Genomic DNA, 26074 nt, shown 5'->3' with positions numbered 1-26074 from the left:
CCAAGGCGTGGACAAGGGATAGACTCTTCTCTAATACACTTCAAAATGTGTGAGAGTTGGCAGTTTCTCATCCCAACTGCCTGTCATGAGCTTATCAGGGCTTATCAGGTGCTAACAGCAGAGGTGGGAGGTGCTAACAGCAGAGGTGGGAGGTGCTAACGCAGAGGTGGGAGGTGCTAACAGCAGAGGTGGGAGGTGCTAACAGCAGGGGTGGGAGGTGCTAACAGCAGAGGTGGGAGGTGCTAACAGCAGAGGTGGGAGGTGCTAACAGCAGGGGTGGGAGGTGCTAACAGCAGAGGTGGGAGGCGCTAACAGCAGAGGTGGGAGGCGCTAACAGCAGAGGTGGGAGGCGCTAACAGCAGAGGTGGGAGGCGCTAACAGCAGAGGTGGGAGGCGCTAACAGCAGAGGTGGGAGGCGCTAACAGCAGAGGTGGGAGGCGCTAACAGCAGAGGTGGGAGGCGCTAACAGCAGAGGTGGGAGGCGCTAACAGCAGAGGTGGGAGGCGCTAACAGCAGAGGTGGGAGGTGCTAACAGCAGAGGTGGGAGGTGCTAACAGCAGGGGTGGGAGGCGCTAACAGCAGGGGTGGGAGGTGCTAACAGCAGAGGTGGGAGGTGCTAACAGCAGAGGTGGGAGGTGCTAACAGCAGGGGTGGAAGGTGCTAACAGCAGGGGTGGGAGGTGCTAACAGCAGGGGTGGGAGATGCTAACAGCAGGGGTGGGAGGTGCTAACAGCAGAGGTGGGAGGTGCTAACAGCAGAGGTGGGAGGTGCTAACAGCAGAGGTGGGAGGTGCTAACAGCAGAGGTGGGAGGTGCTAACAGCAGGGGTGGGAGGTGCTAACAGCAGGGGTGGGAGGTGCTAACAGCAGGGGTGGGAGGTGCTAACAGCAGGGGTGGGAGGTGCTAACAGCAGAGGTGGGAGGTGCTAACAGCAGAGGTGGGAGGTGCTAACAGCAGGGGTGGGAGGTGCTAACGTGAAGCATCCTGGCACCAAAAGCTACTGTGTCTCCGAGGAGTCATTTCTACTTCTTATCTGTGATAGGCTTTCTCTCTGTAGCCTCCAGCTCAATATCCTCCTACCTTGGCCTTCCAAGTTCTGGGATTACAAGCAAATGCCACATACTTGGTTTTCTATGCAACACTAGGTAACTCTATGGAGAATCTACTCATCCAAAACACATTTATATGGAATAGGAAGTAGTGAGAGAGAGAGAGAGAGAGAGAGAGAGAGAGAGAGAGAGAGAGAGAGAGAAGAAGAAGAAGAAGAAGAAGAAGAAGAAGAAGAAGAAGAAGAAGAAGAAGAAGAAGAAGAAGAAGAAGAAGAAGAAAGGAAAGAGGAACCGAGACATGAAGGTCATCAGGAAGACTGAGGGAGGTTGAAATGAGGTCCAGATGCCACTTACGCAAGCAGATGGCAGCCAGGAGTCGCAGGCCGGACTCTGGGGGGAAGCAGGTAGGGAAGAGCGGCTGTAGCACATAGTTGGAGAAGGTGAGGGCGATGACAGCTTGGTTGGTGGGGTAGATCACCAGCACAGCAATCCACAGCCTCAGGAACCTGAAGGAAGAACAGGAAAACCATCAGCTGGCATGGCACGGAGCCAGAGTCATCAGCAGAAAACCCAGGCAAGGGGCAGGGATGGGGGAAGTCTTGAGCAAATGAGCCAATACCAGTGGGTTAAAGGTGCCATTTCCCCTTTTGTTTCCAGAGACACTGAAGAGGCCAGCTCCCACCCTACCCCAAATAAGACCCTAAGCCCTCTGTAATGCCAATGGCATGGTATAACAGCAAAGACCTACACACATTTCAGCTAGTGTTGACACACATCCTGGTATTTGGGCTTTCTCCTTTCCCTTTTAATCCTCTCTGCAACTTTAGCCCTCTACATCCACTGGCTGAAAAATTAAATATACAACCCCTGAATCCTGAGAGCAAGAACACCCTAAAGGTGTGGCTACCTAAGCAATCGCCAGGGAGGCATCAAACAGGAATTTGCAGGGTAAGCGCCTTGCACACACTTTGGCCCTTTAGTGATGGATGATTTCCTCAGTCAGGGTTAGAAAAGCCAAGAAAACTCAAGGTCAGGGCTTGACTCTGGAGGGAGGCCATCATCCTTGGCAATGTGAGGAGGGGGGATGCTTCATCTCAGGATGCTCTGACTGGGTACAAATATTCTGGCTAAGGAGGTCACCCTCATGTGTCACAGTCCAGGGCTTTCTTCTTGTGATTGCTTTCCCTAGAATTCTGTGGTCAGTGTTGCCATCTACTTTGTTTATAGAATCTTGTCCATCTAGTTCAATGATAAGAACTGTAACACGGCTCATCTGCTGGTTCCATGATGGGCAACACACCTGAGACTAGAAACTCCTGTCCTTGGCCTCTTTTGATCTGACCCTCCTGTCGCAGATTTCTCCTTTTCCTCTAACAGTGGCACCAACCAGCAGCCCGTGGGCCACATGTATCCCAGGACAGCTATGTGTGTGTGACATAAATACATTTTTAGATGACAACGTCATATTGGTATGTCAAAAGGTTGGACGTCCATGTTGGGCCATTCAGGCCTCCAGATTTGCTCACCCAGCCAGTCCTCCGAAGATGTCCTTGACGTAGGAGTAATCACCTCCAGATTTAGGGATGGTGACACCCAGTTCAGCGTAGCAGAGGGCTCCTACAGCTGTGATGATACCTGTCACGATCCAGACGATGAGAGCAAGACCCACAGAGCCAGCGTTCTCCAGCACACCCTTTGGTGAGACAAAGATCCCAGAGCCGATGATGTTCCCTGCACAAGGCACAAAGACTCAGTGAGGTCAGGACGGTCCGCATTTGCAGGGCCATCTCATCTCTGGTCTGACTCTGAAGCGTCTTTGAGATGGGGGAGGGGGCATGTCGTCCAGCAATGATCTGACTAGGCTCTCATCTCTGATCTAGTTCTAAAACGTCTCCAAGATCTTCCACGATCTCTGGGCAGGTATGTCCAGGAACAATTCTTCCTAGAGTAGGGTAAAGGGCAGAGAACTGACATGTGTTCACCAGGAATTTACAAGCCTCATTTATTCCCTCGAAAAATCCTACGGAGTCAGATAACATTGCTCATATTTTGAGCGGAGGAAAACAAGTCTCAGAGAAGCGAGTGAATTACGTGAGGCCACACAGTAGCGACTGTGGTAGAAAATACTGAGTCTCGGAAGGTTCTGACTGGGTACACAGGTTCTAGTCAGGGTGACAGGCTCTTAGACATGACTAAAGAGACAGGACTGGAAACACGCTCTGCTCAGAGACCATCTGCCAACTAGAAAGCTTCAAAAATGAGCCAAAGGGCAAATTCCTTTGGACAGGTTGTGGCTGCACGCTATGACAACTTTGTGACTATCGGCTGGGTATAGTGACCCATACTTGGAACCCCAACACTTGGGAAGCCGAGGCAGGAGAATGAGGAGCTCCAGGCTAACCTGAGCTATGTAGTGAGACCTTGGTTTAAAACAAAACAAAACATTTATGAGTAGAGATAACAGCCCTGGAAGCTGCTTTCTGCACGGACTCCCCAGCCCCACCCTTGTTGGAGAACATGAAACAAACCTATAAAACAGTCGCAGTTGCCTAGACCTGGCCTTGCAGTACGTGCGAAGTCGCAGTACTGTGTCCCAGAGGCCTCCCTCTCCATGGTGTCATGTGACCCTCAGAATCACCTTGTAGAATCCAGGGAGAGGAATTTCTCTCTACTTTACTGACCAAGAGATGAAGAGACTGTGGGGTTAAGTGGCTTTCTCAAAATTCCTCAGCTACTGATGGGTAAAATTGGATCTTGAAAGCTGTCTCCTGTTGCTTAATCTGGTGCTCTTTTCACTAATCCACTTCTGCATGCTCCAGGTTGGAGTCCTCTCAGAGAGAGGCCAGCAGCATAGAAAAGGGACTCCTGGGTAATGCGCAGTGGCCAGGGCAGGAGGTGAGCAGGGACAGCCCCGACACAGGTCTTTCTAAATTGACTTCATTCATACCTACATTGAAGGTGGAAATGAGGTCCCTTTGAAAGCTCCCTTCTCGCCCTTCCCAGCTCCCTACTCAATGCCTGAGGGAAGAAGAGGAGACCAGCTAGATCTATGTGAGAAAGGCAGCCCTGGAGAGCTCACCTCAAAACCAACAGGGAGATAAAAAGTGTAAAGTCTGGGCTGGAGAGTCGGCTCAGTGGTTAAGAGAGCTTATTGCTCCTGCAGAAGACCTGGGTTCAATTCCTTGCACCTACATGGGGTTTGCAACCACCTATAACTCCAGTCCCAGGATATCTGAAGCCCTCTTCTGATCTTTGAAGGCATTAAGTATGAATGTGGTGCGCACTCCTACACATAAAATAATAAAATAAACCTTTAAAAGATACACTTTTTTCTTCCTTTCTTGTTTTGTTTTTCAAGACGGGTTCTCTGTGTAGCCCAGGCTGTCCTTGGAACTTGCTCTGTAGCCCAGGCTGGCCTTGAACTCCCAGAGATCTACCTGTCTTTGCCTCCTGAGTGCCGGGATTAAGGCATGCGCCACCACCACCCAGTGAATAATTTTTTTCAAAGTGTAAAGTTCTAGGTTTCACTTTCCAAACAGAGCCAGAACTCAACCTCAATTCAATGCTGGCCTCTCTCTGAGAGGACTCCAACCTGGAGCATGCAGAAGTGGATTAGTGAAAAGAGCACCAGATTAAGCATCAGGAGACAGCTCTCAAGTTCTAAGATATTCACTTCCATGACAAAATTCAACTGTATTTTCTTTTGAGATGAGGTTGTGCAATGCAATTAGTTAGCTAACCTGGAACTCTGGTATGTAGACTAGTGGACGAGGCTGTCCTTGAATTTGCACCAATCCAACTGTCTCTGCTTCACAGGTATGCAACACTATGCCTGGCCCCCAAAATACAATTTGCAATCAGGGCCAGGAATACAGTTATGAATTAAAGGGAAGAAAAGAATATTCACATTCTAATCCTCTATTCCTCTCAGATGTTAAATCTGGTGTTACTTTTCAAACTAAAAAAATGTAGTGTGAAGTACTCAGTACATATATGTATGTATGTGTATTTAACATGTATAGTTGTTCTACCTATATGTAAATCTGTGACCACATGCATGCCTGGTGCCTACAGAGGTCAGAAGAGGGTGTCAGATCCCCTGAAACTAGAGTTACAGATAGTTGTGAGCCACCATGTGGGTGCTGGAAATTGAATCCAGGTCCTCTGGAAGAGCAGCCAGTGCTCTTAACAGCTGAGCCATCATTCCAGCAGGATTTTGAGTTTGAGGTCAGCCTGGACAAAATAGTAAAATTAAAAAAAAAATTCCACCAAAATAAAACAAAACAAAAACCCCCAAACAAAAAAAAAAAAGCCCAAATAAAACTAAAATAAATGTTTTTTATTTTATTTTTTTAATCAGAATGGTCAGGTTGGTAGCACACATCTTTTTTTGTTGTTGTTGTTGTTCTTGTTTTTTGTTTTTGTTTTTGTTTTTGAGACAGGGTTTCTCTGTGTAGCTTTGCACCTTTCCTGGAACTCACTTGGTAGCCCAGGCTGGCCTCGAACTCACAGAGATCTGCCTGGCTCTGCCTCCCGAGTGCTGGGATTAAAGGCATGTGTCACCACCGCCCGGCCCTGGTAGCACACATCTTTAATCCCAGCATTCAAGAGGCAGATGCAGGCATATCTCTGTGAATTCAAGGCCAGCTTGGTCTATATAGCAAATTCCAGGCCAGCCGGGGCTGTAAGTGAGACCCTGTTTCAAAATTTAAAAAAAAATAAAAAAATCAAAGCCATAGGTAGAAACACATTCCTTTTCCAACACGTTTCCCTTCAGAGATAAATACAGAAATAAAACCAAGGGGTAAAACAGCCCCTCAGCATCAAGCTCAAATGTAAATATCAGGCCAAGAAGAGGCAGACAAAAGGGGTCGGCGCTTACAGACATCTCCCCCCGCCCCTTCTTTACATGGTATGTGAAGTCCTTTGATAGGACAAGAAGACATCTTTGTCACCCATGTTCTCTATGAACTGCTGTCTTAGTGGAGACTTAGAGACCTTCACCTAGTATTCCAGGCCCCAGGGCATGGTCATCCTGCCAAGTGATCCTTTAAGCTGGGCAGTGTGGCTGGTTCACAGTAATAATCCCAGCACTCCGTAGGCTGAGACAGGAGAATTGCCTTGAGTCTGAGACCAGTTCTTGAACTCCAGTGTTCAACTCTGTCTCAAAACAAAACAATAAAACAGCCGGGCGATGGTGGCGCACGCCTTTAATCCCAGCACTCGGGAGGCAGAGCCAGGCGGATCTCTGTGAGTTCGAGGCCAGCCTGGACTACCAAGTGAGTTCCAGGAAAGGCACAAAGCTACACAGAGAAACCCTGTCTCGAAAGACCAAAAAAAAAAAAAAAAAAAAAAAAAAAAAAAAAAAAAAACAATAAAACAAAAATACTCTTGGCCAGCCAAAGCTAAATGTCATGCTATTCCCTGGAAGACAGGAAGCCCTGGGAAAGGAGAGAACTTGAGTCAGAGTTGCTGAAAGAGGACCGTAAATTCCTTGCCTATCCCATTATCAAAAGAATGGTCTAAAGGACATTTCACAGTCGTCTAAGAAGAAAGAAATAGAACTTAGCCTATGAAACCAGCTCCAGGGTGAGAAAAACCACGCTGGGAGAAAAACAAGGCTTGACTTCGGTCTCACGGTAGTGAAAATGGAAGGGGAAATGGCCAGGTATTTCTTCGAACTGGGAATGGCAGTTTCGGTGGGAAGGTGGGTGGATGGGTGTCCTGTTAAAAGCTCTGCCTGCTTAGGAATGAAGAGTCAATGTTCCACCAAGGTTTCGGGGCAAACAAACAGCCATGAGGATCAACCAGGATCACGAGTACTTCTGCAGCCTCTGGGAGGGACACCGTCAGAGTACACACGAAGTATGCAGCACTAGTTGATCTTTGAGGGGTCTGTGGACTAATTATTTCTTGGAGAAAACAAGGGAGTTGTTTACTGTTATCCCCATTTTACAGTTGAAGAAACAGAGACCCAGAAAGGTGTTGTGGGATATTTGTACACTGTGTGAAGATATATTGCTGTGATTGGTGTAATAATAAGCTGAATGGCCAATAGCTAGGCAGGAGGTCTATGGGATTTCTGGGAAGAGAAAGGAAGAAGCAGAGGAATCTAGGCATACAGAAGACACAGAGAGGAAACAGGAGGTACAAGATAAAAGAGAGGTAATGCCACACGATAGAGTGTAGATTAATGTAAATGGGTTAGTTAAGAGCTAGTTAGGAACAATTCTAAGCTACTGGCCAAGATTTCATAATTAATAAGAAGTCTCTGTGTCATTATTTGGGAGCTGACTCGTTGGACAGAAAAAGACTTGTTTCCAATGGTGCCTAATGTGGGACATGTACACAGAGCCCATTGCTCACGACGTACAGAGGTGTGGCTCTTTTAAGAGGCCCAGCTATGCAACAGAGCACTTGCAGGAGACTAGACAGAAATGTCTGCCACAGCGCAGACACAGCAGCTTCCCAGAGCTGGGGTGGCTAGGCGGACCCAAAGCTCGTGGCAGAGGGCCTAGCAGGTTAAGCTTTGGCTCACGTGGTCAGAGAAGCCTACAGACACACATAAAGTCAGGTCCAGACCAGGAAAACTTCTGAGCAGATATAATATGCTTAAAAAAATGTGCTTAGATGCTAAAGAAAGAAATGCAAGTAGATATAGACAGCCATAAAAAATAAATAGTTTAAAAATAATAAAGTCTTTAAAGAAAGAATAAAGTAACATAAAAAGAATAAGCCATGTAAAGATGGGAAATGCACAGGGTATCTGGATCCTTGTATGGTATTTTGTTGATTTTGAATTTTTAAAATGATAATATACAAAAAAAATAGCTGTTGAGAGACATTGGATTATGGAAACTGCTAAATTAAACCAACCTATATATTTTAAGAATGTCTTAACTTCAAAATGGAAGTCAGAAAATATATGTTATATTGGGGGAGAGATTATGCCTTTGTTTCCACAGGAAACAAAACATTATGGTTCTCTTCAAAATTAATAAAGGTCAGATTTGACTGGGAAAGACCTGAAAATCTTGGCTATAGACATAAAGGGAAAAAAAACAAAAAACAAAACCCAACCAAACAAAAAAACTACAAGACAGGTGACATATATGCTGATCCCTCTGTATGGGAACAGCTCTGAGACAGGAAGAGACATGATAAATCTTGTTGGCTGCAGACTTATTATTAAATATCATACTTTCATATGGCATGGATAGAGGTTTGGTTATACAGTCCAAGCGGACTTATAAAGTTGACAGATGCCTTTTACCTGCTCAAACATAAAACAAAAAATCATCTTTAGCTGACTTATATACACCACACATTCCATACTTGTGTTAATACAGATATATATATATATATATATATATATATATATATATATATATATAACCTATAAAAGTTTGTGTTTTCAGAAAAAAGGACCAGATACCAATAAAGACAAGTAGCCCAGGTGATCCAGCCTCTAAATGTCTCTGTTATAGTTTCCTCAAAATTCTGTATCCAGAACAACTTCAAAGCTGCTAGCTGAGATGGTCCAGCTACTGAGACTACTCCAGCTAAGACTTTAAATAAGCTCTACACTTTTCCATCACATAGAAACTAAGCAAAAAATAATACAGTTAGCTCTCCCAGGATGTGACTATTACCTCAATTTTCTCAGGATCCCCTAAAGATGCCATCACCCCCAGATAACAGGAAGCAGTCTAGAGAACACAATGCTCACATTCCCAAGAGGTGGGGTTGATGGTTTTTGGTCATTCAATGGATTATGGATGCTTGTCATCATTTAGGAGGTTGGTTACAAGTTGTTATTGGTAATGGTCAAGAAAAAAGTTAAACAAAGGAGATTAGATTCAGGGATCTCTTTCTGAAGGAAAAAAGGGAGGATATAGTATAGAAATAATGGGATAAAAGGGTGGATTGTTGAGGCTACTTTTGAACAATGACTCGTCTCAAATATTTTACATTGGTATGGATTTTTGTATATTGATACAAATTTAAGATTATTTTTGTTTTACTGTATATATATATTTCTACTCTTCTTTAAGATATTGTACCTATACGGCTCATTTAAAAATACAATGTAAAGTTTTAGTCCTTGAAAGCTATTTAGGATAATAAAGATTAATGGTCATCTATAACAATCAAACTTATAGTCATGTTAGGTATGTTTTCAAGGTCAAATAGAGATGTATTTTAAATAGACAGATGGTCTTCAAACTCTTCAGAGACCTACAGAGTGTTGCCATTAGGATGTTTTGATAACATAAGGCTTTTCTTGGCAGTAAGACATGTCTGCTCCTCATAGCACCAATCCACTTCAAAAAAGAATGATGGGCATTGAAGAACCTCCATATAGAGTTTGCTTTTATTGTGGCGGAGTTAGCCATTTGGGCAAAAAACTACCCTTGCCTCAACTGCTGACAGTATGCTGTCCAAATTGAACAAGCAGGATACAAAAGAAGGTGAGTGCCAAACTTTGCCAAGACAAGGTAGGACAGTCCTTAAAAATTTTCCTTCTGGGCTGGAGAGATGACTCAAAGGTTAAGAGCACTGACTGCTCTTCCAGAGGTCCTGAGTTCAATTCCCAGTAACCACATGGTGGCTCACAACCATCTGCAATGAGATCTGGTGCCCTCTTCTGGCCTGCAGTCATACGTGCTGTATACTTCATAAATAAATAAATCTTTAAAAAAAAATTCCTTCTTCACAGAAAAGTCTGTCAGATACTCTAGGCCTGTAGGCTGATGATGGATGCCCCAATGTTACAGAGGAAACTTGGGTGGCTATAGTTTTGGAAGCTGCTTGCTCTGTACTTCCGGTTTACTCAGGTAATATTATACCCTTCTTGGGTCTTTGACGGGGTTGAAGACCAGGTAGTTATAGTTATAGTTTTCCTTGTTACCAAATTCAGAAGAGAAATTTACATAAGAGATGTAAAGTTTATGAGGTTGAGAAACATAAAAGCACAAGTTGTTTATCTAAAAAGATGTTTTAAGGTCTAAAAAGATAGTTTTTAGGATGATAATACAAATTATGATAGAAAGTGATTTAGGTATAAGACTCTGGACTCACTAATATAGGACAGATAATACAGTACTTTCTCTGAATTTGCCAAATACAAATGGACTGGACACTGTGCCAAGACGCCTGAGGTCAGGGCCTTAATCCTGCTCCTACCCACGCTGGTTAACACAGCAGTCATCACCAGATCTTCAGTGAAGGCTGGAGTTTAGGATGCCTGGACAATGAGGTTTAGCTTGACTTGTTCTGTCAAAGAAAAGCCATGCAAACCGTTTCATTAAGAGAGAGGCCAAGTTGTGTCAGTGGGCAAGTCTTCATCGGAAAGCTGCCAGAACTGAGAATATCCACATTTGCTGGGAATAATCGCTAACTTCCCTCCCGTGTGCCAACACCCCCATGTGACCCCCATTATAGCATTACTCACACCCAGGCTTGTTCACACTAGAATGCTGTAGCCCTCAAAGAATTTCCTAAGGAGAAAAATTACAGACGTGTGATGCCCAGCAGACTTAGATCCAAAGACCTTACTCATGCTAGTCTTCAAGTCTAGCCACAGCTTCCTGCAGGGTATTAGAGGCGGAGGCCATTGCCATGATTACAGAGAAAGCTGAAGTGAATGTGATTTGTACTTCTCCAGTGGATGAGGAGGAGAACATCAGTGCTTTAGGACCTGGGGAATGGTGTGGAAGCAGGCTCAGGCTTTGATCCTCTCACACACGCTGTGAGCCCTGTACACACTTTTCCATCAGGAATGTAGACAGCTTCTGTCGGGGTGGGAGCAGGCCAAGACCCCCAACACATGCCCTGGTCAGTTGCATACTGAAGACTAGAGATGCAGATGCTATCTATGACTCTGCTGGTCTGGATTCCTTACTACAGTGGACACTAGACTTAGGGTTAGAGGAGTCACAGCCCTCACCACTCACAGGCCACGAGACTCCAGCTTTTCTAAGATTCATTTCCTCTATGTTCACACTGGGAGTAATGGCTCTTGCCCCACTGACCCTGCTGTGGGGATCAAAGCAGCTTACAACTATGTAAAATACTCTCTAATCCATGAAATGCTAAAACAAAATAATGACTAGTATTTTAGCAGTAGAGACAGAGTCCAGCCTGAGATGAGTGCAGTAGACTGGCTTTGGAGGGTTGGCTACCAAACAGCACTGTACAGCCAAGATCATGAAGAATCCTCTGATTCATTTGTCTGCTTGTCCAGGTATAATTTTCAGATGCTGCAGGGGGGCGGGCAGCAGGTAATTGCATCTCAAGTGGTATTTATTGATCGCCCACTCTCTACATGCTTGCTTTGAAAGGTAATTGGGATGTACTTGTTCATACATGGTCTTTTAATGAAATGGATGGAGCCGATCACCACCCACCAGTTACTGAAAGACAAGCAATGTGGCCCCAGGGGCTACAGAGCCTAGCTCTCACCAGTTCCTATCAGGGACCCACGTACTATCTCCAGCATCTCTGCCTTCCTTGGTGGGTTTCCACCAGGAAAAATTTTGCTCCTGCCTCCAGGGACAACTGGTAATGTGTGGAATCACCTCTAGTCTTCATACTGGAGTAAAGGCACTCCTGACACTGAGGGTATAATGGCCAACAGTGCTGCTAAGGATCCCACAATGACCAGAGACTCTCTCATAACAAAGAAAGATCTGGCCCAAGAGGCAACAACGTCAAGGTTGAAAAACTCTCATCTTTCTTCAAACTTCAAAAAAAAAAAGAAAAGAAAAAAAGAACAATTTATTACCTTAGCAATTTAAATGTTTTAAATTGCATGTATTTATCTACCTTTCCTCTGTGTGTATGTATGTAGCTGTGCATTTGCTGTGATGCACATGTAGAGGTCAGAGGACAACTTTCAGGAGGTGCTTCTCCCCTTCCAACATGTGAGTTTGGGGACTGAACTTCGGTTGCCAGACTTCGAGGCAGGTACCTTTACCCACTGGAGCGTCTTGCCAGCCTTATCTTAACTATTTTTTTGAAACAGAGTCTTATGTAACCCAAGCCTTGAACTCAATTTGTGGCCAAGGACATAAGTTCCCATTCTCTCGTCTCTACTTCTTTTTTGTGTGTTATTGGTTTTGGTTGTTTGCTTTGAGACCGGGTCTCAATATGTAACCCTGGCTGTCCTGGAACTCACTCTGTAGACCAGGCTGGCCTCAAACTCACAGAGGTGCACCTGCCTCTGCCTTCTAAGTATTAGGATCAAATGTGTGTGCCACTGTGCCTGGCCTGACTCCACTTCTTAAGTGCTTAAGGTATTACAGGTGTGTGTCACCATGCTCCGCTATCTTACCACCTACAGCTCAGCAGTATCAAATCATTTCTCTCCAGTGATAGAGGTCAAGTCTATGGCTTTACGCATGTTGGGCAAGGCTCTACCACAGAGTTCTCAATCTCCCATTGATTTTTTTTTTCTTTACTGACTGCTAATAGTTAGTAAATACTCTAAGAACATATGACATGCTAAACCTGTGGGACCGTGAAAGTGAGATTTCTGCTCTCAAGAACTGAACGAAGCCTGGACATGGTATCACATGCTTTAATTCCAGCACCCGGGAGGCAGAGGCAGGTGGATCTCTCAGTTGAAGACTAGCCTGGTTTACAAAGTGAGTTCTAAGACAGCCAGAGCTACGCAGAGAAAACCTGTCTCACCCCTGGGAGAGAGGGGGGAGAATTGAATGAAGAGGCCAAGTGTGGTGGCCCACACCTGTAATTCCAGCTCTAGAGGGGCAAAGGCAGGCAGATCTCTATGAGTTTGAGGCCAGCCTCATCCACACAGTGAGTTCCAGGCCAGCCAAGGCTACATAGTAAAACCCTATTTCAAAACAAAAAGGACTGAATGAAGACATTCAGGTAAAAATAGAGCTGACCACATCAGGCTGAACAGAAATTGTATTTGTGTGATTATAATGATATATTAGAATGGGTGGCTACCTAGGAAAAGTTGGGGCAGAAGGATCTCAAGTTCCAGGCCAGTTTTCATGGCATAAAGAGAACGAGACTCCCTGGGCGGTGTTGACACACGCCTTTAATCCCAGCACTTGGGAGGCGGAGCCAGGTGGATCTCTGTGAGTTCGAGGTCAGCCTGGTCTACAGAGCGAGATCCAGGACAGGCACCAAAATTACACAGAGAAACCCTGTCTCAAACGCCCCCCCCACACACACAAAAAAAGAGAACAAGACTCAAAACAAACAAAAATCCAAAAGCATGGGACTGGAGAGATGGTTCAGTAGTTAAGAGTACTTGTTCTTGCAAAAGACCCAGGTTCAAGTCTCAGCACCCACCTGTAGGCAATACACACATATATATTTTTTTTAAAAGATTTCTTTGAAAAAGAAAAAGTAAAGCAAAAGAAAAGGTGCATGAAGAAAAGAGAATGACACCCACACCCACACCTCTGTGGAAGCCATTCAAATCCATAAAAACAAAACAAAAACCCTGAAAGAAAGGCTGGACGCTAAGCAGCTGGAGCCTGAGTCAAGCCGGTCCAGACTAGTGAAAGGCATGTTTCTGAACTAGTGAATGGGGTATGTGGGCTGGGAGTGAGAACTGAAGTGGGGTGGTAGGAGATGAGCCCAAAGGAAGAGGAAAGCCTGTCACTGAACGCAGACCAGAGTGAAGGTCTGTTTTAGTACTCTGTCTGCAAGGAACCTCTGCCAAGCCAGGCTTGGTGGCGCACACACGTAAACCCAGCGTTTGGGAGGTAGAGGTAGGAGGATCAGGAGTTCAAGGCCAGCTCTGGCTATTTAGTAAGTTCAAGGTAGCCTAGGCACAATAACAAAACCAAAGAAAGGAACTTCCGCTTTACAGCTAAATAAACAAGTAGCATATTAAAATTACCAAAAAAAAAAAAAAAAAAAAAAAGGGCTGAGGATGTAGCTTAGTTGGTAGAGTGCTTGTCTGGCAAACGCACATTTTTAAGTTTGGTCTCCACATAAACCAAGCATGAAGTACCCACCTGTAATTCCAACCTTGGGGATGCAGAGGCAGGAGAGTCAGAATTAAGTAGGATAGATGAGGCCCTGTTTCATGGTCCCCACCCCTTAGGTATAAAAAAAGGTTACAAAGATTGTGCACGGGGGTGGAAGAGATGGCTTAGTGGGGAAAATATTAGCCACGTAAACATGAAGACCTGGGTTCAAATCCCCAGAACCTACATAAAGCCTCGAGTCTGTAATCATAGTGCTGCCATGGAAGGTGGGGACAACAAAATCCCCAGAAGTTCGAGGAGCCAGCGAGCCTAGTATACGCAATGGCGAACAACAGAGAGACCCCGCTGAAAAAGGCCAAAAGCAGCCGGGTGGTGGTGGCGCACGCCTTTAATCCCAGTACTCGGGAGACAGAGGCAGGTGGATCTCTGTGAGTTCGAGGCCAGCCTGGTCTACAAAGCAAGTTCCAGAAAAGGCACAAAGCTACACAAAGAAACCCTGTCTCGAAAAACCAACAAAACAAAACAAAAAGGCCAAAAGCAGACTGGCACCCAAGGCTGTCCCCCGACCTCCACACGTGTACTGGGGCACGCACATGCCCACAGTCACACTCATGACTGCACTTGTGCTCACACGGAGTCACACACACACACACACACACACACACACACACACACACACACACACCCCACACCACGCCCACACATCATGCATACAGAAGCATTTTGCAAACTCAAGACTTATCTCTAAAGCCTGTCCTTTTCCGACGGATCTCTAATGTTCTTCGATCTCTTCAACACACTCATCCGAATCACGGAAGTTTTTGGTTTAAGCTTTCTATTTCCAGAGCCTGGGCCCAAAGACTTTTAAAACTTTCTTTAAGAATATTTTAATTTTGAGACAGGGTCTTGCTCTGTTAGTCCAGGCTGGCCTTACTCCTGCGGCAATCCTCCTGCTCAGTCTCCCAAGCGCTAGGATTACAGGTATGTGCCGCCATGTCTGGCTCCCAAATGCCTCCTTAAAGCGGCCTGAAGTTCCTGTATTATTTCTTGCTAACCATGCCCTGAGACCTGTACTCCAAAGAAGCACCTGAAGCGTTTGTATGCCTTCCATCCATGTGCAAGCGAACACCTTCCCAGACATACAGATGAGGACTGCACATTGTAACTGCAGCATCGGCTTTCACAAGGTGCAGCTCTGCCTGAGATCTGATACAGCTTCAGGCACACTATGAAACCTTCTCCCCAGCAATGACGTCACTGCCGATGCTGAGGATATTTAAAGCAAACCAATGGGGAAACCAGTGAGCATGACAAAGGATGAGGGATGGGGTGATCGATAAAGCCTTTCAACTCCAACTTCATCTGTTCTATAAATAGCCCAGCTCAGAATAGACTTGTGAGAGCATTTTATTTTGCTTCTTAGAAATGAAGTTCACGTGTGCTCAGCACAAGACCTAATATGTTCAATCACTGTTCAAACCCTGAGCAGCCCCCATCTGTGTCTGGCAGCCCTAGGCTACAGCCTGCATGTTGCCGTTCCCAGGTGTCCAGGGAGATGGGCGTGGTGGAGACAGTTCTCTGTTGGCATGTTGGCCAGTAAGATATAGCTCTTCTTGCTCCAAATGCTCAGCAGGGAATTAGAAATTAGAGGAGGACGCCAGCCAGTGGACACAGTTCAGTGGGAGAGCACTTGTCTAGGGTGGAGTCGGTCCTGAGTTCAAGCCCTGGAACTGGGGGGAGAATCAGAAGAGCAGTTTCTAGGCCCCCGGGGCTCCCGAATGGTCCTTGTTTTCTGTAGATCAGAATCTGTTCCTGGAACAGCTTGCTCCTGGCTGCATTTTGAGATCTTGCCCATCATCCCACAGTAACAACAAGAAAACATGAAGAATAACAACAGAAATTCCTGGTGCTTTGTGTGTGTGTGTGTGTGTGTGTGTGTGTGTGTGTGTGTGTGTGTGTGTGTGTGTGGAGGGGCGGGGTTGGGGGTAGGTTTGGGAACAGACTGCTGGCTTAGCTCTCCAAGGAAAGCAGAAAACCTCGGTAGCCTGGCAACTTGAGAGGGCCCAGTCCTGAAGCCCACTCCTCCACTCCACTTCAGTAAACCGACTCAAGGGAAGGTCTGGGTGTGGTGCCACCTCCCCGAAGCAGCCATTTGATTTGTTCAGTGTTTTTATGTCTGCTGTGTCACCAATGCTGAAATGAGGTGGGCTCTTAGGCCTGCTACTTAGTGTGGTGCTGTTTGTTTGTTTTGTGTTTTGTTTCTGTTCTGAGACAGGGTCTGGCTAAATAGTCCTGAGTACTCTGAAATTTACTATAGACGTGAACTGGGCTGGCTTTGAAGGGTAACAAGCCTCCTGCTTCTACCTCTCAAGTGCTGGGAGTCCAAGCGTGCACAATCAATCCTGGCTTAGGCACTTTTAAAAATCTTTACTGGGGCCGGGCTGTGGTGGCGCACGATTTTAATCCCAGCACTCAGGAGGCAGAGGTGGGCGGATCTCTGTGAGTTCGAGGCCAGCCTGGGCTACCGAGTGAGTTCCAGGAAAGGCGCAAAGCTTCACAGAGAAACCCTGTCTCAAAAAACCAAAGGGGGAAAATAATCCTTACTGGGTAGTGATTTTTCTTTCCTAGACTGTATTTCCCGCTAGCCACTCATGCTGCATAACTCTGCCCTTAGAGGGAACATATGAGAGCCAGAGAGTTGTGAGTTCAAACAAACTGCCCTTGAGCGCTCTCGTTTCTGGAGGCAGGAAACATGCAACAGGATGCCTGGTCCCAGCCATCTTGTACTCCAGCTGGGAGCACGTCTGCAGTGCTCAAGGACTCCGGTGGGAACCGATCTCTGCCATCAGCTGGTCACTTACCTACATAACTTTTATATCTCTACTGGGGCCAATTGTGCAAGGTGACCGGGAGCTCTTACCGGGCACTCTGTACGTGGTGAGCAATGCGCATTCACTGGAGAGAAGCTCCTTCTTATTAGACTGTTGGCTATACCTTTTCCTACTCACCAAGATGTGTTTGTTTTGAAATATTTTTGAGCTGGCTTCTGTCCCAGATTCTCTTTGAGAACAATGACAGTTTTAACATATTTTCATCCTGAATGAACCAAATCCTAATACTCCCATGGCTTTTTTTTTTTTTAAATGTGGAACATAAACTTAAGAAACACATTTTCAGGCTCCTTCCCTCTAGTCAACATTCAAAAAATGGTTTAGACACTGATCTGTGATGTTAGAGGCTAAAAAGTAAACTCTTCTAAAGTGGTCAAGTCCACTAGACCTGCCCCGCCCTGCCCCCCTTTCTTTCTTGCTCTCTCTCTGTCTCCTCTGCCCCCAGTTTCACCTATGTAGTTCAGGCTGGCCTTGAATTTGGTATCCCCCTGCCTCAGCCTTCCGAGTACTGAAATGGCAGGCATGAGGCAACACAGTTGGCTCAGATGTCCCTATTTTTTTTTTTTCCGAGACAGGGTTTCTCTGTGTAGCTTCGCGCCTTTCCTGGAACTCACTTGGTAGTCCAGGCTGGCCTCAAACTCACAGAGATCCACCTGCCTCTGCCTCCCGAGTGCTGGGATTAAAGGCGTGCACCACCACCGCCCGGCCAGATGTCCCTATTTTGAAAAGGTTCCCAGTGTCACATACTCCTGGTCTCCACTCCCCGTGCAGTCCCCCTCCACAACCCACTCCACTCCCACCTGACACGTGCCAACTTCCCCCTCACCTTTGGATTATTAAATGGCTCTGGACTCGGACCATTCAATTACCAGGGGCGCAGCCCTCAGCAAATTACCTCCCTGACTCTATTTTCCCATATTTAAAGTAGCTATAACATATACTTCCATAAGATTGTTGGCAGGATTAAATAAAATAATATCTGCAAAGACCTTATAGCACAGGAAGTGGCCTTTAGTAACAGCTCAATAAATACTAATTTGTTTTAGCTGGTTATGGTGGCACGTAACTCTAATCACAGCCTTTAGCAGGCTGAGAAAGGAAATTGAATGCTAGGCCAACCTGCACTATATATCCTACTTCAAAAACAAGCAAACAAAGAAATAAAAGCCAGATGTGTGCTCTGCAACTGTAATCTCAGCACTTGGGAGGCTGAAGAGTAGGATTGCCACTAGTCTGAGGCTAGCCTGGGCTATATAGAGAATTACAAGACCAGCCTGAGTTAGAGAGGCCTTGTCTCAAAAAATGATTGGCATGGTGGCACATGCTTAAAGTTTGAGGCTATCCTGGGTTACCTCGTGGGTTCTAAGTCAGCTAGGCATACATAGCAGAACTTTGTACCCTCAAACAAAGTAGAGGCTGGAGTGATGGCTTTCAGTGGTTTAAGGGTGCACATTGCTCTTTCAAAGGACCTGAATTCTGTTCCGAGAATCCTGTTGGGTGGTTCACAACTGCCTGTAACTCCAGCTCCAAGGGGTCTGATACCCTCTTCTGGCTCTGTAGGCACGGGCACTCACATGCCCATGCCTACACACAGATATATATAAACACACACACACACAGAGATATATAAACCAACCAACTAATTAAAACAAACCATATTTCCACTACCACCAAACACAAGTAAGCAAACAAACAAATAAATGAACACTAGCTAGTTGTGGTGGCACATGCCTATAACCCCAGAACTTGGGAGGCTAAGGCAGAAGTATTGTTTGAGTTAGATCAGCTATGTGGCAAATTTAAAGACAGTCTCTCAGCTACATAGTAAGAACCTGTGACTAAAAAGGAAAAGAAAAAATTGTTTTTTAAAACCATGTTGAGAGTAAGTGATGCAGCTAGACCTAAATCCAGCATTGCCGTGCAGCCAATGTCCCTTATGAGCACACAGTATGCTGGAAACATTACAAACACACTTTTCTTTAAAGGCTCTGTTGCTGGCTTGTTTGATTTTAGGCCCAACTTCCAGCATTTTCCAGCTGAGTACCTGAACATACAACTGGTATGAAGCTACCTAGCTGGTAGACCTACCTCTCACGCTGCTAGGAAAGACTATAGTTTACAAGGGAGTTAATGAGAACGTGGCCTGTGTTGGCCAGCGGCCTCAGACTGGGCAGCCTTGGTGTTTCTGTAACTGCAGCACAGGTGTTGCCTCCCTCCCTCCAGGCACCCTCAGCTGCCACCCAGCTCCCCTTACGCTAAAACTTTCCTCAGTAGGAGTGCAGCAACGATTGCTTTATCTATAAAAATAAGGACTACTGCTGAAATTTTCAAGGAAAATGCCCATTGAATGTACAATACTAGAAAAAGGGCTGGCGAGAGGGCTCTGTGTGTGTGTGGGGGGGATCTGATGACTTGAGTTCAGTCTCCAGGACTCATAGAATTAGAGAAATGACTTCCCCAAGTCATTCCCAACCTGCACACACACATACAAAATGTAATGAGAAAATAGAAAGAATAGATAATAATGCTTAAGAGTTTGAGGCTAGAATCTTGTCTCCAAAAATTTTTGTTGTAATGACCTTTGGCAAATTGCTTATCCCTCTAAGCCTTCCTTCCCTTATCTGTAAGAAAAGACACTGTGTGCTGGGCACATGGAGGTTATTATGAGGGACAAGCAGATAATGAGTGCCTGGCATTGGAATATGTACTTAATAATGGCTATCCGTCGGAACCTTGGTATCATAAGTAAATGAGTTTTTCTGTTCTCACATCTTTTGGGGCTTAGGGGGAGTTTACATTCATAGTGCATCTGCCACGAAGAGGGCCCCCTGACCAGGCATATACCTGAAGGCAATAGCCTGGCAGTTAGGGCCATGGTAATGCATAGTTCAGGGTTAGATCCCTTGCCATTAACGAGCCTCTAGATTCCATCCCTAGGACCATCACCACTGGCAACAACAGGAAACACTGAATATTAACAATTATCCAGGTTGATGAAATTAATCCTAGCTTAACAATTTTTCCAAGCTAGGCTCCCAGCAGTCCTTTAGGTAAATGCCTATTGTTCACTTTGTTTGTTTGTTTGTTTGTTTTGTTTTTCGAGACAGGGTTTCTCTGTGTTGTTTTGGTGCCTGTCCTGAATCTCGCTCTGTAGACCAGGCTGGCCTCGAACTCACAGAGATCAGCCTGGTTCTACCTCCCAAGTGCTGGGATTAAAGGCGTGTGCCACCGCTGCCCAGCTTCACTTTTTTTTTTTTTTGAGGTAGAATATTGATGTATAGTTAGACTACCCTTGAACTCAAGATCCTTTTTCCTTAACCTCTGGAGTGCTGAGATTACTGTCATATGCTACCATGCCTAGTTTAGAAAAATGCTTTTTGGTTGAGGGACTGGGGAGTGAACTGAGCGCCTTGTGCATGCTAAGTAAATATGCACCACTGAGACAGCCTGGAAGTGCTGGAAGTGTTTCCTTTCAGCTATCTTCCTGAGTCAATTTCAAGTCATCAGAGAGATTGTTCCTTACTAGGCACTCCGCTGCACTGAGGATTCTGAGACGCGTAGGACTTCTCTCCTCCCCTCCCCTCTGAGCCCCAAACTCTCAACAATCCTTCCTCAGCTTCCCGAGGGATGGGGTCACAGGCTAAGCCATTACACGAAACGTCTCCCTCCTTTCTGTCCTTCTTCCTTCCAACGGACTCCGGAGTCTGGGAAAACACACCAAGCATATGGTCTACAGTTAAGCTGCACCTCTAAGTCGAAATTTTTGCTCAAGGAAACAACATCTGTATCAAAATTCCTTTATTTACAAAATCTCCAAGAACGGCCTTCACTACTTCTTCTTCCCCCACATCCTCCAAGAGGCTTCTTAAATGGGTTGTTGCTGAGACCCTCTCTCCTCTTGTGCCGCCCACCATTCACCTATCTCTACCCCAGTTGCTGCACAACTATACCACACTGTTAACTGTCCATGTTCCCTGTTTAATGGACATGGATCTCATCACCCTGATTTGACCATAAATAACTTGAGAGCATGCATCTCTATTGCTTCCTCTTACATCCCATCATAACTGCCATTTGTTACTTCTAGTCATACCTGCCATGATGACTAGGGATAAAATTTTATGAGCTTATATGAAACATATTTTAACTTATTCCTTTAAACCAGCAGGACATGAAACAAATAGATTCAGGGCAAGCACTACATTCCCACACAAAATCTGATTCACTTAGGAAATTTCTTTTTTTGTTTTTGTTTTTGTTTTTTTTGTTTTTTTCGAGACAGGGTTTCTCTGTATAGCCCTGGCTGTCCTGGAACTTGCTCTGTGGGCCAGGCTGGCCTCAAACTCACAGATAGCTGCCTGCCTCTGCCTCCCAAGTGTGGGGTTAAAGTTGTATGCTCCATCGCCTGGTTATTACTTGTTTCTTTTTTTTTTATTTTAGAGATTTATTTTGAGACTAGAGAGATGGCTTAGGGGTTAAGAACATTGGCTGCTTTTCCAGAAGACGTGGGTTCAATTCTCAGTATCACATGGTGGCTCACAACTATGCGTAACTCCAGTCCCCAGGGGATCCAACCCCCTCTTCTGGCCTCCAGAGACACCACACATGTGTGATACATAGACATACATGCAAGCAAAACATCTATCTACACAAAATAAATAATAAATTAAAAAGCTATAATAAATTATGCATGCATAAATGTATATGTACTACATGCACGCCTGGTGTCCTTGGATGCTAGAAGAGGATGCTGGATCCCTTGGAACTGGGGTTACAGGTGATTGTGAGATGCCCAAGGTGGGTGCAGGGAACAAACTTGAGTCCTCTGCAAAAGCAGAATGTATTCTCAAAAAGAAAACAAAACAAAAACCCCTGGTTTGTGTGTGTAAGTTTGGCTTGCTTTCATGATGCCGAAGGGAGTCAGAAAGGGGTGTCAGATGTCCTGGAGCTGGAGGTACAGATGGTTGTGAGCCACCATGTGGGTGCTAGGAACTGAACTTGGGTCCTCTTGGAAGAGCAACAGGTGCTCTTAACCACTGAGCCATCTCCCTAGCCCTTCTGTGTCTTTTCAGATTTCTTTATCTTTCTTCCACCGGTGTTCATATTGAGCACTGGATGACATGGAATGGAAAATATAATCTCTGATATTTACACTTGGCCTTGAAAACAACTGAGTTGTTCTCATCCACTTGGAAACCCATCTAGAAGAGGACAGGACACCTTCTCCTCACTTGGGGGATGTAGAAAAGATTTTGTCGCATGTCACCCTTAAGAACAAAGCTTTCTCAGCTTATCTTGAGTGAAGGTTAAATGATTCTAACATTCCGGAAAAATATCCTGATTTCCCTAAAACCACTAGAGTGTTTGGGCTGGATTTGCCATTTTTCTGATTGTACTGTCACCACAGGGAGCTCTTTCTCCCTCATTGAAGCGTCACCTATTAGTCTGTGGACAGATCAGTAGTAACATCCACCCTGAAACTGTACTTACTGTACCTGAGCATGCTCATTAGAAAAAAAGTACTAAAAAAAAAAAAAAGAGCCAGGCGGTGGTGGTGCTCACCTTTAATCCCAGCACTTGGGAGGCAGAGGCAGGCGGACCTCTGTGAGTTTGAGGCCAGCCTGGTCTACAGAGAGAGTTCCAGAACAGCCAGAGCTGTTACACAGAGAAATCCTGTCAAAACAAAACAGGCTTTGAAAATATTTAAAAAACAAACACAAATAACCCCCCCCACACACACAAAAAAAAACCCCAAACCTTATTATATAGGAAAATACCTTCCATCCGTGAAAATCTGTGTATATTGGGGGATGGGTGAGAAAGCAGAGTCTGGAAGTTTGAGTGTGTGTGTGTTTGTGTGTGTGTGTATGTGTGTGTGTGAACATCTGTGCATGAATCAGACTCTTCCCAAGCGGGGGTAGGCAGTGCTAATCCTATCAGTCAAATTGATGAAAAAAAACGTAACAGGCTCAGGCCTATTTTTAGATCGTAAATTGGCATGTGCTATACAGATTGAGTACCAGGTTGAATTCATTTTTTTTTCAGGGCAATTGAGAAAAAGGAAAGGAAAGTAAAAGAAAATATAACGAGAAAAAAAAAACACAAGACCATTTTGTGGAATTGTTCCCTCACAGCATTGTTTTTTATAACTGCAAATGCTTAGAGTAATTAGATGACAGTCCGTTTAGGAAAGGAATCGGAGTGATCATGGTCACTGAAGTCGAGGTGGAAAGACGAAGAGGATTATCTAAATACTGTACTGATTTTATTTGACTTCAAGGGTGCTCTCCAGTGTCACTCTTGCTCTGGTGCCAAAATGTCCCTCAGCCATTCGTGGAACACTGTGCGGTCCAGAGAAACTAGTTCATGGGCAGCAAGACACAGTGCACCTTCACACAGGAACTCCAGAGAGAGAGCCCTCTGAAAGGACAGCAGACTAAAGCCCCCTCTGTGATGGAAGGCAGTGACAGCCACTGCCCAGCACTCACCTCCAGGGCTTCCTTACAAAGAGAAGAGTGTACTGTGTAGGCACGGAGTAGTCTCTGGAAGCCTATGCCTCGGACAAGTGCCGTTCAGCTCCCAGAATCGCCCAGGCTTCTCTCCTTAAGAGCTTCAGTACCAGAACACATATTTCCCTCATCAATTCCTCCTCTACCCTACACTCTAGTTACTCCCAATTCCTCTAAGAACCTGACAGGGTCTTCTGTGGCTGTGAACTGTACAGACGCCTCCCACTAGGCAACCAGAGGGACTAAACTCCATTTAGAGAAGAACATGGTCAAATCAGCCGGTTCTCCCTTCCATATTTTCTTCATCTGTGAGACAGGAAGACCAGCCCTGACGCATCTGTTTCACAAGCGCTCCATGGGATGGACCAGCCTATAGACTCAGAGCAGTATCACTACTCTTTTTGCTGTTTGTATCACGCACCGCAGAGCTTCATCACATAAGACAGCAAGATATTAAATATGCTCCAAAAGCGGGCCCACAGCCTGCTGAGGGTGGCTGCGTTAAAGCTCGTAAAAAAAAAAAAATCCATGTCTCAGCCTGAATTAGGATCGCCTGGATCAGAACTGCCTAGGGACGAGCCGGAAAGAATCTGTTACACTTCTAACACATTCCCAGGCAGTGCTTGGGTCACAGGGCCAACCTGGTTCCTGAACTCTGTTTGTTCTCTTCTGAGGAAAGAACGGCTCTGCCTGGCTTGGCTGGGGGGGGGGGGGGGGGGGGGGGGATGCATGACAGACATCACTTTCCCATAGCTCGTGACCAGTGGCTTGGCCAGCGCAGGTGGCTGACAACACAGGTCTCAGGCAAGGCCAAGCTGCTTTCGAGGCTACGGAGGGGTTAAAGTCCCCCGGAGGACCCCCGGAGGGGATGGGGTGGTGCTGGGGGCGTACGGGACCTGGACTCACCTACAATGATACCACAGGCGCTGACCAATCCGATCTCTTTCTTCAGGGCTACTCCGCCCCCTCCCGAGCCAGCCTCGGCCTCGGGGCTGGTGTCGGATCCGCTCTCACCCGGGTGGTTCTTCGCGGTGTTGTTTCGCTGTCGAGCCCCCTTTTCCATCTTTTTTTTTTTTCCCCTAGGGTTCGGATCTCCAAAAGCTAAAAAGAGCTGTCTCTTTCTAAACGCTCGCGCGTGTAAAATGTATAGATAGGTAGAAAAACCGAGTTTCCAAATAACACGCCCGTTTCAGAAACAGAGAGCGCTCCTACCCTCTGAAAGTGACAGCAAATGAGAGAGAGCGAGCTGTAAATATTCCCACTCTGTACCGACACGTGTCACTCCTGCTACCCCAAACGGCCGTGTTTTTAAAAGGGAGGCGAAGAGCATATATATATATATATATTTAAATACAAAAATAGAACGGTACCAGCGACTCCAGCTGGAATGCTCCGGAAAGGGTTTATCTTCAGAAGCCCAGGATGGCTGTGCTCGGTGTACCCGGCGGCGGCTAGCCCTGCTCGGGGTTCTCTGCAGCCTTCCTAAGAACACAGCTCGCCTTCACAGTCTCTCTTTTACGAGGAGGGTAAAAGTAGTTCTCGTTAGCTGAAGGGGTGGAGGAGAAGCCGCGCTCAGGTACTTTCTTCTCGCCCGGTTGGCTCTGGATCTGATTTCCACCTGCTGTGGCTGTCCCTGCTCGCCCTTCTCCGGTCTGAGCTCCCGGGGCTCACGCCGCAGAGCGCTCCATCGCTCGGTGCCGGCTGAGTGGTTGCTGCGCTCGCGAATGTGCTTCCCTTTTAGCAGCGGCGTTTATTTGCGGACCGAGGCTCCGCCCCCACCGCCGCCGCTCCTCGCCATCCTCAGGCGCATCTCCTCCCCACCTCTTCTATTTAAATATTAGTGCCCCCACACCCCACCCCACCCCGTCAAAGAGCACGGAGGAAAAAAAAAAATGATCTAAAACATCTCTTTTTCCCTCTAGTGGAAGCGAGGGCAGGGTCGGCCGCAGGGAGAAGTCACTGCTCAAGGCTGCATCTCAGGTCCCCCACAGCATTTGTGAGTTCTATAAGGGCACAGTTTTGCAGGCTTTTAATGCCTTCAGAAACAAACCGGCCCGTGTACTAAAATGTTGAGGTGTGGATCATTTGAGGACAAGGTCGAGAAGGCTGTAAGGATATCATCATCAAGCTGTTTGATGTTTGGGGGGGCGGGGGGCGGGAGAGCTTTGGTAGGGGCAGTATGGAAGGATGTAAGGTTGAAGAGTTTCTCTTGGGGATTCTCACGAAAGGTAAATAAAATCATCAAGAAGATGCAGTAGTTGCAACGTTCATCTGAAGCACACGATAAGGAGGACTCTGATCTGGTCCCATAGCTCCTAATATTTAATCCACCTATAAATTATTTGAACTTCAGATGGGAGAATTGCCAGCGCCTCACTGATCATAGAGCAGATTTGTTGATATTAAGAGATGAGTCTCCTTTAAGTACATTGTGCCTCCTCTTCCCTGGAGAATTAATTCAAAACTGTTGCTTTACCTCAAGAACAGTGTCTATTTCTAACTGTAAAGTACTTTGGAAAAACAACACGAAACAATATTATAGACAACGCTGAAAAACTAAAGTTTTCTTTTAACATATACTATACAAAATGATTTGTCTTAAAATAAGTCTAAAAAAAATAAAATTGCAAAGGGCATGGTGACACACACCTT

The 26074-nt window shown here is 45.8% G+C and overlaps 1 protein-coding gene across 2 annotated transcripts in view; it reads right to left on the bottom strand.

The window, feature by feature from the left end:
• The window catches only part of Slc7a8 (solute carrier family 7 member 8), a 61152-nt gene extending 35998 nt beyond the window's left edge, over positions 1–25154 (bottom strand). The window contains exons 1-3 of one of the 2 annotated variants that reach the window (XM_052733237.1): positions 24329–25154; positions 2575–2779; positions 1403–1554 (exon numbers count right to left, since the gene is read on the bottom strand). In XM_052733237.1, the coding sequence (XP_052589197.1) occupies positions 1403–1554; positions 2575–2779; positions 24329–24485 (514 nt within the window). In that variant the 5' untranslated portion in view covers positions 24486–25154. Of the gene's footprint in view, positions 1–1402; positions 1555–2574; positions 2780–15109; positions 15240–24328 lie in introns of those variants that run through there. The other variant, XM_052733238.1, reaches the window with a different exon arrangement.
• Positions 25155–26074: the final 920 nt, after the last annotated feature.

Source organism: Peromyscus californicus, unplaced genomic scaffold, assembly GCF_007827085.1.
Source record: "Peromyscus californicus insignis strain IS unplaced genomic scaffold, ASM782708v3 Scaffold_12__1_contigs__length_115047231, whole genome shotgun sequence".
NCBI lineage: Eukaryota > Metazoa > Chordata > Mammalia > Rodentia > Cricetidae > Peromyscus > Peromyscus californicus.
Note: the sequence above shows the minus strand (reverse complement) of the source record. Positions and strands in the feature narration are given on the sequence as shown.